Genomic DNA, 18,500 nt, shown 5'->3' with positions numbered 1-18,500 from the left:
CAGATTGCTTCAGCCCTGTGTGGGCTTTTAATGGAAATTGGCTGCAGTCTGCCAGCACATCACTTGTCAGCTGCACATAGCCCTGAACAACAAGCAGACCATTAGCTGGTTACTAATTTTAGCTTGTTCTATGCATTCCCTCCTTTTTTTATTTATTTTCTGCTACAAAAATTACTGAATTTTTCAAGAAGCTTTTTTATAATAATTTAGGAATGCATAAAGAATGAGCTGTGGTTTAGGTAAGCAGAGCAGAGCCCCACTGCTGACTGATTTCCTGCATTGCTTTCTACAGAGTACAAAACATGCTTACACAAACATGCAAAGCTTTGCCAGCTTTTCTACATTGCAGTTAACTGAGATAATCAGCTGGCAGAAAATATTCAAAGAAACACATTTCTCAGCTGAATGAAAATGCTATGGATTATAAATGTGCCAGACAGGAATAAGGCATACAGTTTGTACCTTGAAAACAGAATTTGATGCTTACTTCTGAAAAATGCCTAGTCATAAATAAAATTCTACATAAAATAAAGTACTCCCAATGTAAGGACAGCTACAGTGCACAGTTCTAAGTTAAGTTTTGTATTTCCAATTTTCTTATCCATATTCCTGCACATATTCTTTCTCCATCAGAATGTAATGACTCTAAAGGCTGCTTATAGTGTATGTGTGCATGATTCAAGTGCCCTCAAACCCAAACGGGAATTATTTTAAAAGTGCATCTGTGTTTTCTATTTGGAGGATAAGACTGAGATAAGAACAATGCACTTTTCAATACACTTAAAGAAGAGCAGGTAAAATTCTGCTGCAGGCCACTACATTCATTTCACACATATCCATTTCCTTTTTTAAAAGTACATTAACACCAGACAATCTGCTAAAAATAACATGGCATTGTACAACTGCAGAATACTGATAACAAAATAGACATATTGGCCAAACTACTTCTACATGCCCATTATTACTCAGCTGAATTCCTCATTCACATCACCCTTTTTTATACACCCTAATACACTTACAGGTATAATAAAGTCATCCCAGACACATAACACGTCTTCAAGGCCACTCAAACTTGCCCTCTACCAGCATGAGAATAACCTCAGGCTGCACTAAAGTCTATGTCACAGGACTTAAAATATTGAGAGTTTTATGAAAATATAGATAAAAGCTCTCCTCTTTGGAGAGCCAGCACACAGACATCAAAGGCACATTATTCTTTGTTACAAGTGTCTCTCAAGATGTGTTGCTCCCCTGTGACAGTCTGTTGCAATCACACTTTTAATAACAAGATCAATAAAATTACCTTGGCCATAGAATAATGGCATGTAGAAAGCAGCTGAAGCTGAAAATTATGTTCTCCCAGCAACTTGAAAGATAAATTAAATCACTGAACAACAATAAAAAAAGCGCGACTTTAAGATAATCCTGCAGAACTAAGGCTCAAGCACTGTCTATCCTGAACTTGTACCATTTAGAAGCAATAACTTAACTGTCATTTGCTGACCTAGATACTTGGCTTGCACTCCAGATGTTCTCACATTCCCTGTGCTGGATTTGTTTTCTTCCAGGCAGTATGAATGGGTACTCCATTAAAATTCTCAAAGCACTGGATAGTCACAGTAATACAGAAATGGTTTTCACATTTGTTCCTAATGCTCTTATCTCCCCCCCCTTTTTTTTTTCTTGCACTGTTTTCATTCAGCAACAGAGGTTTGGAAGGTTAGGGAGAAATTCAAAACCAGCTGTTTAAAAAAAGGGGGCTAACAGTACCTGGGGAAACTGTTAATGACCAGTTATCTGTTGGTAGTATTTAGCACACTGTCATCCCTTCTGTGAACACAGACATGGAACTCTCAGATCAACCTCTACCAAAGTGCCACTGTCACTACTTGTTAGCTAACAAAACATGCATTACATCAGTGGTTCCCTCTGTGTACAGACAGCCAAGCACCAGGACAAAACATCACCATTGGCCATTTAATGTTAACTAGTCCACTCATTTAATTTGCCTTTCAAGCTCAAGAATTGAAAACAGAAATATGACTAAAGAAACTCAGGTTCAGCTCCCTTAACGCAAAGAATTTTAGTTTTTTTACAGAACTGAAAGGAACCCTGCAACAGTGCCCAGATGATCCAATAGACGAGGCACTAAAATTGCCCTCAGATTATTTTATCAGCCCAGAGAATTGCATGCTGTATTCCAGACATATTTCCTTCTCCAGGCACACACTGACATTCTACTAAAGGAGCATTTATGAAGATGCAAGAGGAAAAGGGATGGCACGAACAGCATGCAGTAGATAAAAATAAAACAAACTTGATCTACATGGAAAAGAGAGAAGGATGCATTAGAAGGGTCCTAAATGGAATAAGCAGTATTTATCTGGAGCTGGTACTCAATGATATTTTAGAGTGGTTACTTCCAAACATACAAATGTTCTAGCTCAAATGCTACTGTATATATGTCACTAGTAAGTGATGACTTTGTAAATGCAGTCACTGCAGAAACTATTTCAGATTTTTTAAAATAAACAAGTCAAATATTTTGAATAAACACACATAAAGCTAAAGGTCTTATAGCCTATCTGAATACTGTTACAGCTCTCAAACTGATATCTTAACGAAAATAAGTTTTAATCAAAAAAAGGGGCACATGCAGCCAAAATGAACAGTCCCAGAGAAAGCTACTGACAAGAGATGCCTAAAGAAGAAGCAATTTCATAAGTCAAGCCTCCTCTACTGTAGCATGACAAGGCAATGTTTCCCATGATTACAAACACTAAAAGTACTTCCAGAAAAATACTTGGGTTAAAAAACAAAACAAAAACCGCCAACAAAGTAACAAAAAAAACCCCCACAAACAAACAACACCTTGAACCAAAACCCAAACCAGAAAAACTGCACACAAATTAAAAAAACCACCAAAAGTAAGAAAACTAAAACTTCCTCCCAATTCTTAATTATGAATTTCCTTCTGCTATTGCCACACCTTAATTCAGAAAAGAAAGACTATAGGTAAGATGGACCCAAAAATGAGAAAAAAAATCACACAGAAATGAAGAACTGCAAAGTAACAACAGCAATGGAGCACCAGCCAAAGAAATAATCCTGAGGATTTTGTGTCACTGTCAGACAGATGAAATTCCTGGGAGAACTGCAGCCCACAGTTCTGGTTTGCAATGTAATGACAGCATAACCTTTCTCAGTAGAAGAGAGGAATATTGAACAGTAACCTACAAAATTTGAGCGACAGTAACTAAAATAATACTACTTTTAAATGACTGCCCTCACATGAATACCTTTGCAGGTCTGAACAGTGAGAAAAGTTTGAATATGATTAATCATTCCAAGACAAAATACTGGTTATTTTATTTTGCTTATGTCCACTAAAAGGAAAATTTTTATAAAAACAGTGATTTTGGAAAACTGCTACTGCTGATATGCTGGAACAATTGGCTTAGCTGAGGTCCACCTGTTGACTTAAAACCTCCCCCTGTCTGCTACTGGGGTTCCCCTTCAGAGAAATCATTACTCTTTTCCTAAGAGACAATGCTTTAGGCTGAAAAAAGAGGAAGTAAAAACCTCAGAGAAAGGTGAGTAATTGCTGCTCTCTCAAAGCTAGGTCTTACAAAAATATTTTGAAAGCACTTCCACAGTTGGGTGCTATAAACAGGAGAGGCACAATCCCCAGTATTACAAAACCTCTTTGCTGTAGCTCATTAATAATCCTGTCTTTACTTAAAAGGGTATTTCCTTATGAAATTATTTTCAATTTTGCCAAGTTTTGCTCACTTAAAAAGAAATGACTAATTGATATTTTATTTTCTCTAGAAGTATTAATGAAGATGGCTTCAGGAACCAGACTGCTGTTGAGTTATATTTAGAAAACATGAGGGCAAATAGCCCCACATAGCAATTCTTTTCTGCTGAAGACTTCGTTGGAGACAGAAGCAACGTGGCAACTGTTCTAACTCTTAAGAACTCATGTTTCACCTTGCAGTTCCAAGGTTCTATGTGGTGCAAATTAATTCATTTTGAAAATGTTTTGTTTCGTTCAAATAAAATCACGCAGGAGCACTTGCCTGCAGTGGTGTCAGTGACATGCTCCTGGGAAGTTCAGGCCACCACAAAAGCAGTAAATAACAAAACTTCCCATGCCAACCAGATTAAATGATAACTGTATTTTTTTTCCCTCGAGAAGGACTGTTTTTCCATCTTCCCACTTGGCCTCCAGTGTACCTGGACACTGTTTAATCCAGCACAATCCATTACTTAAAACACCAATTATACCTAGCTTTACAAAGTCATATACTCCTCTATATTCTAAATGTAATACTCTTCAGCAAGGTAAACTTTCTAAAAATAATACTAAGCATATTTTAAAATGTCTATGGAATCTGATGACTATAATCAAAACACTTCTTAAATTTGCAACTCAGGAATTGTGAATTTTAAATACATTAATTACTTCATATTTGCTACTCATGAGTCAGCTTTGATCTGCTAAAATAGCATGCAAAAGGCATTCTTTCCCCTCTCAAGATTTTTATTTCTGCCTTATAAACAAAATACTTTTGTTAGTATTTAAAAATGACATTAAGATGACACAGCAAAGTAGTGTGGGTGAGAATGTGTGGGAAGCTGATCAGAGCACAATGAACTTCTGGGATGCTCAGAGAACAGTGGATCCCTCCAGGGAAAATTGGAAAAAATATCCTGCATAGAAACAACTTTGCCTATATATCACATTTTATCTTTTTCTCCTAAGGTTCTTTATCACTTGGAATATTTGCTGGGAAACAGATTTTCTGTCTTGATGGTTGTGTACTCTGCTACATTACAACTCCAGACAATCCTGTTTGTGACATTGCCACTGGTGAAAACAGAAAACTCCCCCCACATCCACCTCCACTCTGTGGTCAGGATGATCCAAAGGACCCAGCTCAGCAAATCCCTCCCAAGCCTGACCCCAAGCACATGCTCCTGTCTCCTGGGTGTGTGCGCTCCCCAAAGGAGCATGTGGGGCAGAACACCCAGAACGCCCATTTCGGGTGGTCATTTCTGCTGCAGCCAGAGCCAGGAGCTAAGGGCAGTGCCAGGCAGACTAAGGCTGATGGTCAGACACTGACACACCACAACTCCACTGGGTTTGCTTGTAGACATGCTTACACTGGTGCTCAAGCATCTCACTCCATCAGCCAGAATGAAATAAGAGAGCCAGGTATGTGAATGACTGGGATCTCTTACACACACATGCAAGGGCAAGAGGCAGACCCAGGCACTGCAGAGCCAGCCAACCTGGCAGAAATGAATGAACAACAGAAGAACAGGACCAAGCAGTAGAGGAAGAGATCAGCTACGACCAGGAAAGGTTTGCACTCCAGTTCAAGTGCAATACAAAAACTCCATGACTGCATTTCAGCTTATATGAGTTAGTCAACAATTAAACACATACAAACACCCTGTGTTTTCAAAAAGTTTAACTCCAGAGCTAATTTAAGTCACATAAAATACAAAATATTTCCTCAACAAAACAATTGGGACAGTGATTAAAACAAGTCCCTTACATATCCAAAAGCAGCAATTTAGATTGAAATCTCATTCTTAATCTTTGCTAAATAATTGCTGCCTTCATCAATAAACAAAACTGTTATCCAGCCAGCATATTATTGGGACATAGGCATCTATCCTAAACTACCATATGCTATATCAAAAGTTCATACACCTTTGCATTAACAAAAAATCAAAGCAATTAAAAAATGGATCAAAATTTAATTCTACACTTTAGACTTTGCACTACCATCTAGTTTATCTGAGATGATTCTACATAGCAAACAAGGCAACCCCTGTGAGGGGGAGAAATGATGCATCTGACTCCACTAATATCACAAGGCTAATTAATTACTTTATTATACTAGGTTATTCTATATTACCTGAATGAATCTGCACAAAGCACTCCACTCCACTGCCCAGCCTCCTGTGACTGTCAGGTGACAGTCCTGACACACACACCTGGATCCAACTGGCCAGTGAATCAAAGTGCCCACACCAGAATCCAATCACCAATTCCCTTCAGGTAAACAATCTTCCACAATGCATTCCACTTGTGAACAACACAGGGCCAGTAAATGAGATAAGAATCTTTTTCTCTTTCTCTGAGGTTCAGAGGATGTGAATCCCAGAATATCCTTGGGAAGTTGTGCCTTGCTTTCTCTGTGAAGAGAAATGTGGCTAAAATTTTATGATTTTAAAAAGTTGATTTTTATTCATTTAACTCAAAGCAAAAATGCTATGCCAGAAAGATTTTGATGTCAAGTGATTTCTCTCATTTAACAGGAGGCAAAGTTTGGCCCTGGTAGGAACCACATGAACCTCCTAATGCTGCCTCAGAAATGCATTTGGTTATAGCTCAAACTCAAGACCAAAACTAAAAGTAGTGTACTCTTCCTATGACTAGACTAACTGGGCTTTAAATATCCTTAAATGAAAACTGCCAGCAAGGTTTTATTATGACTCTACAGCCAATTAAAACCAACAATAACATCTACTCACTTCAGAAGAGCACACCTATTTATTGCACAGCAACATTTTAACATTTTTGGAAACTATTACCCAGTCCCATTTACACTTATGGATGAGGCATTATAAGAATCATCTTGTATTGCATTGTAAGTCACTCAAATGCCCACAAATCTGTGAAACCCATGCAGAAATAGCCTCTGTGGAAAAATCAGCATCACATTTACACATTTTAAGACTTCAAAACAAGGCTCACATGGGACCTGAGCTCACAAAAGCATTCTGCAGAGCCTATGCACAGAGGTGGGTACTTTTAACAGCAGATTTGAATGCAGCAGGCTAACTAGAATGATTATAGATTTCTCTGTAACTGGTCACTTGTGTCACATAATGACAGATTAATGAAAAACTGTATTTATTTCCAGGCATTTACACTAACAGGAATGACTATAGTTAAGGGTCCCCTGGAATTTCCATTACAAATCTATTTTTTGAGGAATTATATGTCAGCTATAATAATATATTTTTAGCTGAAACTCAATATGAAAGGTCTCAGCTATGCATTATTCAGGAAATGTTCCCACACCTTTGAAAAGGCTTCTGACAAAATTAAGAAAAGAGAGTAATTTTACCTCATTTTCCTATTTATTGTGATTGTTGAGCATTTTATTTTGAGCAACCTAAGGCAGCCTTTGCTAAAAGATACAAATGGTAGCACTGTTAATTCTGGTTGCACTCCCTACAAGTATCTCACAAGGCAAAAGGTCAGTGAAAAAGAGCAATTGGACAGTAAAACCCTTTGAACAGTCAGATAAGTTTAAGGAACATTTCAGGCTGATTAAAACGCTTCTTTGGTCATTTCTGGACCTACATGATTAAAGAAAAATTACAGAATAGATAGATAAATGTTCCTTTTTGTGTGAAAAAGACATGTATGTTTGTTTAATCCTATTTCCTTCTTCCCTGTATATTGTCTAAAAGAATAAATCATTTCCTAATAAGGAATAATGAAACAGTCACATTCCTAAATTATTTAATTTATGAATTCAATCTACTGAACCTTCAAACTGCTTTTTTCCACTTAAATGTTATGGCTCCTTTGGTGCACATCTTGTCAAACATGGATTAACACTCTTATTCTGACCCACCTGAGAGAGCCAGCAGAATCTCTTGGGTCACCAGTCCTTTGGAAAGGAAAAAAAAAAACTCACAATGCTCTACAAGTTCTTTGGAACTGCAGGCTATTAACTCAAAAATACACTTATAAAAGAAACAAATAAGGATTACACAGTGGACCATAACAATTTCTGGACTATTGGGTGATAACTGTTATGCAAATGACAACACATTCACTCTTGCTGACCAAAAGCAATTAACACCATTTCACTACTTTCTCTGTGGTTGCAATAATGTGTCTCCTTTTTTTAGCAATATTCATTTTTAAAGGTCTGTACAGAAAATTTTGAAAGTTTGAACACTAATTTTATTCAGTCAAGAAGAAAGAATCTCTTCCAATTATTAAAAAACAATTCAAACTTCCATGGGAAAAAATTAAATCAATTTACAAGAGACATTAGGATCAGATTTTCCAAAGGCTTCTGCATCCATAGTAATGAATGGCTTCAGTATCTTTTCCAGTACTTAATTACTACATTTTAATAGCTGGTTCTCACTGAGAAATAGATGCCTTCAGTTCCATGAGAGCAATAGGAACTTCTGGCTACTTCACAGCTGTAGGTAATGAAAGAAGTAGAATGAGAAAGATCTCTGAAATCTAAATCCCAAGTCACCATTCTGAGCCATCCCAAATATATGAATATCCATATGCATTTCTGGAGGACTTTTTCATCTCAGTTGGGCTTAGCATGACCTTTACTTAACTCTACACCTAATAACTTATCTCCAAGGGTTGTATCTAAAAATAAACAACACTTAGAGCATTTTGCAAATTAGGGCCTTTTGCCCAAACCAACTGTTCAAGGAAATAGTGGTGACTAATCTCTGAAAAATATTACTGTCGTCCTGTTCTTCTAAGTTCTTCTAAGCCTTCTGATGTTTACATTTTTGTAATGGAGTTTCTCACGCACTTTTATATAAATAATGATTGTTTTTGCATTCCTTTCTGGAGGAGGAGATATTTGATAAAACTGTTAGTTTGACAAGTGTTGTTAGAGAAGCAGCAATTTCATCTTCCAATCCAGAGTCACTTTCAGAATTCCATATATATCAAGGTCAACAAATAAACTTTCTTTCTTTTACCTTAAAAGTGTCAGTTTCATTCCATGTCCTATTACAACACATTACATTCACAAGTTTCTGCCATTTAGATGATTTAGCTTTCCCAGCTGACAAAGATCTGCACTGCACAACAACTCAGGAAGGAGCTGCTCCAGGTGAGCAGGCATGTTGTTCCTGCTGAAGCCCATTCAGGCACGTTATGATATCTAAATCTCATGCAAATACAGACAAAACCATTGTGCGTAGGTCTAACCTAACAGAAAGTCACGGCTCCTCTGGTTCAAAACCACTTCCAGGGACAGAGAAGGCAAAGGATGTGCTGTCAGCCTTTCATGGGTTAATTTATGACGTGCAAGGCCTGTTTTCCTGGCCCCCTGACACCTGAACTCTCTCACTCCCCAGTAACACAGGCTAACAATCCACCTAGAGCAAGGTTCCTACAGCCAGGCTGCCCTGCAGCAAGGGATGCAAAACATGGCCATGGGAAGAGACAGTCACCAGCAGTAATAAGGACACCCAATTGTCAAGGAAAATTCTGGGGTTTAATCCTTTGTTGCAGAGTTGTTTGGTTAATAGAAATCCCTGTTCATGAAAGAAGAAACAGTCCAGAGAGCAGACACTGGAACAAGCACTTTCCACTTCCAATAGCTGAATTTTTTGAGTAAGGCTTTCATTAGGGTAATTTAATATACAGCTCCTGTCCAAGGCCAAGCTTTGTGTAGTTTTTTTCCACTTGTTCAAAATTTATAAAGTTGAGTTTGTATTTCAGCACAACCACAAATTGGTTTGTATACAGGAAAAATCAGTGGAAAGACTCAGAAGTGACACTTTTACTATAACAGCACACACTTGAGCTACAAAATGCATCTCTCAGAAGGGTTGCTTGTCTCCCCACACAGTTAAAATTATTACTTGAAAACTAAGAAGTAAATCCCTCTGTCAGTACTCACAGAATAAAAATTAATATGCCTTAACTTTGATGGAGATATGCAAAAAGAAGCTCAAAATAGAAATATAGCACAGTCCCCCTGTTCTTTTAAGTCGGGGGACAGGGGAAGAGGTCACACTCTCAATGCTTTATCTGACCTGTGATAAACTACACTGAATATGATCTACATATTTGGTATTCAATTGCATATATGTCAATTTCCTGAATATTAAATTCTTTCTTATTTAGAACAGGAGTTCTAGTTTTATTGGGAATTAATTGCACCCTTATTTGAAAAACTCACACAAAAAGGTCACATGCAGTTGGTGCGATTCCAAGTCTTGGGAGGATCTTTGCATTGTTCAACTAATTTGAAAATACTTAGCCAGAAAATTTGCATGTAAAGATTTTTGTAGGGAAATGCTGTGAAGTGAGAGCACTGCTACTTCCCTGGCCTTCAGTCAGGCAAGACTGAAACTGTAAATATGCCCCTATGTCACTATTCTTCCAGGGCTCGTGCTGTCCTGGCTGTTATCCATCCACTGTACACAGCATCTCTGTCAAGAAATGGGAGCAGGGTGGGAATCCCTGTAGAAGCACAGTCAGGGTAATTACAGCAGAGCACAGAGGCTGATTCTGTCCTGGTTTTCGTTTTGCAAACCCACAATTGACAACATTTGTTAATGCCTACAATTCATATGTAATTATACACAGGTACAGACAGATTGCATCCTCTCACAGTAGCAAAGTTTTCAGTTTTAATAATTCCAGACGTTTGACCATTTCTGAAGTTATCATCTCCAAAGACAAACAAGATGCCATCTTTCATGTCTTAAAAGGGGACTTACGAAAATGACCTTGTGGATGAGCACCATCCTTTGAAATGAGGGGACTGAAGCTTGCTTACTTCTTATAAGCACTATCTGAGAACTACAGCATCAACCACTGGAAGTCTACTAGGAATCTGGATTACCTCTGGAACAAAAAGAATTTTACTATACAAGACTGTTCATCAACATGATTGAATACTAAAGGTTCTGTTATAAACCTTGCAGAGGGTTGCATGATGTATGAGGATAAAAAAGGAAGGGAGGAATAATAAGGATTTAGTCATCATGCACTGACAGACTTTGGAGTCACTAAGGAGCACAAATACAACCACTGGAACAGCTTAAACTTGTAACAAGTTTGTAGAGTACAACATAAAAATCTTTTATTCTACTACACAGCTCATCTATAAAGATTTTATGTGATTTTCAAGAGAGGAGTTATGAAATAAAGCAGCCTATAGCAGGAGCTAACAAGTGCACTTCATGTTCATTCCCACGCATTAGCACCAAGACACTGCCCATAAAACACATTAAAGATAAATTTATCTTTTCTCCTGTGGCAAGAGCCAAAACACTTCGATGTTTATAGATCAAGGCTTTCTTAAAGGAAAAAAACAAAAAAACAAACCCACCCCAGATGACAATGATCATTAATTCAGTAGTACAAATCACCTCCAAGGCTATCTCTTACAATTTCTAACCACCATCCCCTGGTCTGCAGAAGGGAGTGATCACTTTGAAAAATCACCACCACCAACCAAACAAGAAGATTTTTACTGATTAAAGTCTTGGAACACTGTAGCACCCTGAAAGTGCAATCCAATTAACAAACCATTTATACTGACCTTAAAAAAATGAGAATTACATCACCCTTCTTTGGATGTAGAACATAGATACACATAATATATATAAATATACATAATAATTTATTACTTGTGAACTATCTTCTAAAAGTAGTTACAAACTTGCTACATTCCTGCATATATGTTCTAGATGAATCTTTTCATGCTCTGACTACTCATATTCTAGCAAAACCAGCATGAAAACTTCAATCCACATGTGCAGTATCTATAGGAAGACTCATTTTGGTCCTCAAGAATAAATATTTTATTTGGACATAGGAGCTCTTTTTTATTTTCACATAACTTTAAAATAAGAAAGGAAAATGCCTGAATTAGAGACATATAGTAATGAAAAATGGAAATCCACACTAATATAATTTAGTTCAGTTCAAAACTGTCCTGCAGTGTTATTCCAGACAGTAACTGCAGGAAAAGGTGAAACAAGGTTTTAGTAAAAAGAAGTTCTCACTTCTGAGATGTACATCACCTGCTCTGCATTCAAAGAAGTCTCTGTAGACACATTTCAGTATGAGTCAGGAATGCATAAGCACAATAATTTGACAAGAGCCAAATTCCAACTGTCTGCTGAGAAATGCCGTTTTATGTGAAGAAACACATGCATTTATGACACAGAAACTAATAAAACCAAATGTCTCTGGCAGCAGAAGTATTTAGCAAAGCAGCACCTTCTCAATATTCAAATATTTCATTTTCAAAGCATTTTCAGCCCAGTTCTCTCCTTTTTTTTTTCTCTCTACAGAGCATGTGCAGCAACATAAACAACTAGAAAGGATTAAAAAAAGAAGATATTGCTGACAGAAACTATTTTCATGACCTTTCCCTCATCTCTTTCTACACCAGTGTATATAGGACAATTTTTCCTCTCTTCATTTTTCTCTATCAGGACTTTTCCATGACGTTTTGGGTTTGGAACAGCTCCACCCTATTTTCTTACCACTTCATCCCCATTTGTTTTTACATCACAAGCCATCTATTCCCTTTACACACATAAAGACAATTGCTGCTATTTGAGAGGCAGAAACACAGGTCCTGTTGTTTTCATTATCTAAACCTATTTAATAATCTAAACCCTTAGCTTTGTTAATGTTCCCTCCTGAAAATACCTCAAGAAAAAGGAAAGATTTTAAGTAAACCAGTAGTGGAGTTCCATTATGAAGAGCAACTCAAAATCTGAGGTCTACCAGCAAATTACAGCCATGCCAGCCTGCATGTTTCTGAGAATATTCTGATCTATGAGAATTATACCTATTGTTTTGTGCAACTTTGGCATAACTCAAATACAGAAGTGAAATATAATATTAGAAAAAAATAGAAAGCTTTTTTTTAGAGCTTTGAAGCTATTAGGCTCTGCTATGTAAAACTTGGCACACGCTAAGAAATAAACCTTTCCCTGATAGATGGTAACAGCTCCTTTGTTTCTCCAACTCCCACTTGATGGAAGGATTATGCTCTCAATCAACAGTAATGGCCCTACTAAGACAAAGCAATACATCATCCCTAACTCCACACACACCACTGACTCCATGTGCCAAAACCTGCACACTAGGCAAGCAAACACTGGGAATTAAATAAACACTTCAGGTTCCTCTCTGCAGGCCCCATGACCCACAGTGTGAATAGTTATATTTAATTATACTAATATCTAGACAAAAAAATAGCCAAAAGTGATACTGGACCATACAGCCACCCCAGGACACCCCATATACAACCCAACACCTCAACAAGCATATATTTCCTGAGCAAGATCTGTAGCTACAGAATATTTCTCTCTCTTTTCAAGACATTCTGTACTAGAATCCCAGAATAGCCACAGAACAAGGGGGAAAAAAAAGGAAGGAAATGTTGACCTATTTAATAGGGAATAAGCCAAGACATGGAAAACTAACACATGACCAACATTACCCATAGAAATATCACGTCTTATCCAGATATATCAACTGCACAACACGTTATGCGGAATCTTCAGGGGTGTCTAGGGAAGAAAATTTATTTCTGTACTCTTTAATGAACCTGTAGCAATTTTTGAAAGAGTTTATGAGGGAATAGTTGGGGGAAAAAGGGAGAAAATTAGAATGGAGAATAGTCTTCATTGCTACCTTTTCAAGGGGTCTATTCCAAAAATTAACTGAGAGGAAAATGTGGAAATGTGAACATTGCATTAGACTCACTGCACCATAGCTAATCTTACATAACATCAAATGCATTAGCCCAGGAAAACCATTGAAGTAGCCTTGACAGATCTCCATCTTTGCTCTCCATTGTTACCTGAATAAGAGAATCCCTAAAAAAATCTGTAATATAACTACAACAAAGAATACACTCAACAATACTGCAGGTCCTGGTGACAGGTGGAATTAGCCATAACCATTCCTGCATCACATAAAACGCCTGCTGTAGATTTTTTCTTTGCACAACACAAAGAAGTTAGTCCAAGCAGTCATGATATTTGTTGATAACCACAAACACTTCAAGTTCTCACTTTTCTCATGTGCATTGAGTGTGTTCTTCAGAGGTGGAACAAATTGTTTTCAAGTACCATTTCTGTAAACTCAGACAAATGCTAGTTCAAGTTTCTGACTGCCCAAGGTAAACAGCTTACAGCTTCAGCTCTGTTGCATAAAAGAAATAATTATAAGGCACCTGTAAAGCCCAACACACTCTGAGTTCTTTATGATGCAAGTGCTCATCACCTCTTTAAGAATTCTAAGTCAACAATAATATTCTTGAACATCCTTAACATATTTGTACTTTCTATCAAAGCAAGCCTAGATTATGCTGTTCAACACAGTGAAAACTTCCATGATTTACTCCATGACACTGGAGTGACATAAACATTCTCCCTGTAGGGTAGCACAAGTTTACATGGTAGTTGCAATATACCAAGACTGAGAACAAAATGTAACTTTAAAATAAATAAACATTAAAATTGATAGAAGTTATCCCAAGCTGAATAACTATGATTATTTAGCCTTTCTCCCAAGGCACAAGTTTGAGCCCAATAATGTTAGTCCATGAGTCCAGGCAATGATCTGCCCTTAGAAAAAGTCAGCAGTGTTTGCCATGACTACAAAGTTACAAAAAGGCCATACTTCTAAAAAACAGGTCCATAAATCCAAAAGGTTTTTCTGTGTCTCTTGTTACCTCAGAAGGCTTTGCATCAGCTGGCATTCCATGGTATTCCTCCTGGTTTCTACTCCAAATTCTGGTAAATGTGCAAGAAAAAAAGCCAAGGCCTTGCATACTAAGTATTTTTTTGTTTCCTTGTATGTCTCTCTCCTCATTCATTTCAGGTTATATTCAGGGTATATTGGGACTTGCTATGTTATACAGACCATTGTAAAATCAAGTGCTACATTTTGCAATTAAACAGATTTTAATCTTGGTTTGGTATCTCTTTTGAAATTGCAAATAAAAAAAAATATTATGTAACATGACAGCCTGGGTTTAAGAAATAGGTGGCTTCCTAGAGTAAAATAACCCCAGAGCTTAAATGCTTTAGGTAAATTAGTAGGACAAAATTGTATATACAGTTCCTCCTCTGAGTTCTGCAGATAGTCTGAAAAGACTTTTTTTCAGAAAGGTCAAACATTTCATTATAGAAACACAAACTGACTACAGAACACTAAAAATAATACTGCCTTATATAGTTAGGCTGTAAGGATCAGATCACAGTATTCTGATAAGCTATCACCTCTAATTGGAGACCAAATGTCTAGAAACCATTTAAAGAAAAAAAGAAAACAAATCAGAAGATTTTTAACAACTTTTTCCCATGAACTTTCCAGTTCTGAAGGGATGGGAGGATAAAACACTGCCCTGGTAGATTGCAGCCCCAACAAGGAACCCTTCACCCTCCATCATTGCTCAGGGCTGGCTAAGAAATAACTCTATGTCCCCCTTTCTCCTACCCACAGCTCTCTTAATGAAAAACAAGTGGTTTCAAATACAATTGGCTTTCCTTCCTCTGCACTTAAAGCTCCTGGAGGTAGAACACTGGATAACAAGTTCAGTGATACAAAGTTTGGGAGCCCTTTTAGAAGCTTAGAAATTTCCCACAAGTAATTTTTAAGAGGGTGAAATTATTCAGGTTCCCTGGTGTCTTGAAAAAGACCAGCATCAAGCACTCAGTCACCAACACCTCCCTGTCTCCCAGTAAAATCACCTGCAATGTTACTCTCAAATTAGGCCAAGAGCTTTATTTTGCATTATGAAAAAAACTCCTGTACATCACACAAGTCATTCAGTTTGAGAGCAAATGTTTGCCAACTCATCCAGTGCAACATCTCTGAGAACCCAAGCATGACCCTGAGGAACTAAATATTTCAGTAGTAGAATGCTATTAAAACAACTGATAACTTCCAAGTGTTATTTCCAAATGCATGGTTACAGCTACAGCAATAGCCCTAAAATCACACCTGTATTGAGAAAGACGTTTACTTGAAAACTCTTCAAGAATAATGGAAAGTTGCTTCAAACAACAAACTTGCATTCACAAATACTTGACAAAATCCCATTTATTTTGCATCACTTTTGTATCAAGTCCTACTATGTTTTAGTGTCTTTTGATATTCTTTATAAGCCCCTATGAGTGCTAGGCCAAATTCCACGTGCTTAACCAATCAACATGCAAATTAAGACAAAAAGTTCAAAACTTGACCCCAAACATTCCCAAATAATAAAACTGAATGTTAGTTAAGCTTCACCTAAGTCAAGTACAGTTTCTTCTAAAGTATGAATCAGACTTGTCCAATTTTCTCCACACATCATTAGTCTCCCAAGAGACGTAAGTGAAACACAGAAAGAAACACGTCAAATTACTACATTCTGAACAAGTTCGGTATTTGAGGACAGTCAGTTCTAAATAAGAGAAACAAACATCTTGGAAAAATTAAACTTCTAAAATCATAGACTCTTTCATCACCATTCAAAAATAACGTCAGACTAGGAAAAAAACAGGTAAATTTCGAACACACAGAGAAGGAAAAATCTTTTTTTGTTGTTTTTAATGGACAGTGCAGGGCTCAGAGACAGCGGCAATCGCTGATGATGGTTTTGTTTTTAGCCAGGCACGCAAGGAGGGCATCGGGCAGGGGCCGAGTCCGAGGCGCGGCGGCTGCGCGGGGCACGGGTGCGGTGCGCGCGCGCGGCCGGCAGGGGGCGCCGTTGCTCGCTGGAAGGCGCTGAGGGCGGGCGCGCCCCCGGAGCTGCCGCAGGAGCGGCCCCGCGCACCCCGCTCGGAGCCGCCGCTCCCCGCTCGGAGCCGCCGCCGGCAGCGGGGGAAGGCCGCCCCCGACCCGCCGCCGACCCCCCCCCCACCATAGCCGGTGTGCCCCGCCCCGGCGTCTCCCCGGGGCAGGAGGCCGCGCCGGGTCCCCCCACGCCCGCGGGCACCGCTCCGCCTTGGCAGGGGCGGGGGAAGCGGCAGCCACCCCCTCGGAGAGCGAGCAGCCCCGACGCCGAAGTACTCACCATATTGACTTCCGAGACCATATCTATACTGGCAATGTCTATGTTCATGCCAACAGCCACTGGGGGACCTGCAAACCAACAAGATGGTCCGCAATGTGATCTCGAAGAAGTTAACTCGTTCTTAGCAGAGTTAGCAGGGCGAACGCACCGCGCACATCGTTTAAACACAACCAGAAAGTCGGGAGGGAGGCACGATGCGCTTCCCCCCATCTTTGCCCTCCGCAGCGGGGTCCCAGCGCGGCCGCGGGGCCGCACGCTGCCCGGGCCGAGGCGGTGCTTTATGTAACAGCGCACACGTGCGGCACCGCCGCGCCCGCTCCGCGCCCCTGCGCCGGCCTCCGCCGCCGCTCAGCCCCGCGGCCCGGGCACACCGAGCGCCGAGCCCCGCGGGAGGCATCGGGGGGGAGATGGTGGGGGGGAAAGGGCCACCCACAGAGAACACGTCCGAAATAAACAAACTAGTTGGAAGTAGGAGCGCGCAGGGGGTTAAATGGGTTAAATGACATTTTTGTATCAGTTAACGGCACGTCTTGTACTCGAAAATAGTAGCTGTGATCACAGGCACATTAGGCTGAAAGGAGCAAACGTTGGGTGAACTTAAGAGAGATTTGCATCTCGATAAAACCAGTTAAACAAGGGTTTAATTACAGGTTAGTAAAGTGTCATCACACACACAATGAGGGACCGATTAGCAATATACAAGTGATTTAAGTGATGGCATTAGGAGCATCCTTTGCTAAGAAAATTGAGAAACAATGGGCTTAACTTTGGATCAGCTACAGGCAATGGCAACACACACCCCCCAAAGCAACAGCACCCACAAGACGTTTGAAACCGCCCCCATACACAACGCACCCAGCCCGGATATGCAACCTCTCTTATGCAAAAGCAGTCAAATTACCTCCAAAATCTGGCCTCAAGCGAATATCATAGCCCTTCAGCAGTCTATCCACGGTCTCTTTCACCAGTGACATATTACTAGGGTCATTGACACTAAAGAAAAAAGAAAGAATAATACTGTATGATTTCTGATTTCTCAGCCCCCAGCTGTACATTTCTCTCAGCAGCAGCATGCACTGCAATTCAAAGTAAAGGAAAAGAGATACCTTAATCACTTACCTCTGTGCACACACCGCAGCTATTATTAAAGGGAATGACCAAATCCCAAAGTAACCCTTTTTCCGGACTCTCAGCATCCCTTTAGCTTTTGATATGATTTAGGGTTTCAGTGAAGAGAAGAAGAGATCCAACTTATTCTGGCCAGTGCAGTAATTCTAATGTGAAGCGCATGCGCACGGCGTACCACAACATCAAAAGGAGCAGTGGTTGCTGCTGGAGATGGAGCAAATTTCCTTGGAAAAAAAAAATTAAAGGGGAAGAAGGAAATGCATTATTTAAAAAAGAAAAAAAGTAATCCACAGGAGGACCCAGTATATTTTTGTTGTCCTTTTTGTTATTATAGAATATAAATCACAGCAAGAAGAGAAGTTTCAGGAGTTGCAAGGTACAGCGGCTTTGCAACCTAGTTTAAGCGTTGGGGGGGCTGGAGGGACTCGGATTAGGCACGCGGAGAATAGTTAAAAAGGAGAATGCACTGCGTACGTATGGGGGCAGGTGGGGGGAGAGAGGGGGCAGCTTAACTTTTTAGTCCCT

The 18,500-nt window shown here is 39.3% G+C and overlaps 1 protein-coding gene across 1 annotated transcript in view; it reads right to left on the bottom strand.

The window, feature by feature from the left end:
- GABRB2 (gamma-aminobutyric acid type A receptor subunit beta2) overlaps window positions 1-18,098 on the bottom strand; it is a 138,976-nt gene extending 120,878 nt beyond the window's left edge. Inside the window, exons 1-3 of the mRNA XM_030229235.2 lie at window positions 17,967-18,098; window positions 17,749-17,840; window positions 16,848-16,915 (exon numbers count right to left, since the gene is read on the bottom strand). Of these exons, the coding sequence (XP_030085095.1) occupies window positions 16,848-16,915; window positions 17,749-17,840; window positions 17,967-18,043 (237 nt within the window). The 5' untranslated portion in view covers window positions 18,044-18,098. The remainder of the gene's footprint in view (window positions 1-16,847; window positions 16,916-17,748; window positions 17,841-17,966) is intronic.
- Between the last annotated feature and the right edge of the window lie 402 nt (window positions 18,099-18,500).

This window comes from Serinus canaria, chromosome 13 (genome assembly GCF_022539315.1).
Source record: "Serinus canaria isolate serCan28SL12 chromosome 13, serCan2020, whole genome shotgun sequence".
Taxonomy (NCBI): domain Eukaryota; kingdom Metazoa; phylum Chordata; class Aves; order Passeriformes; family Fringillidae; genus Serinus; species Serinus canaria.
Note: the sequence above shows the minus strand (reverse complement) of the source record. Positions and strands in the feature narration are given on the sequence as shown.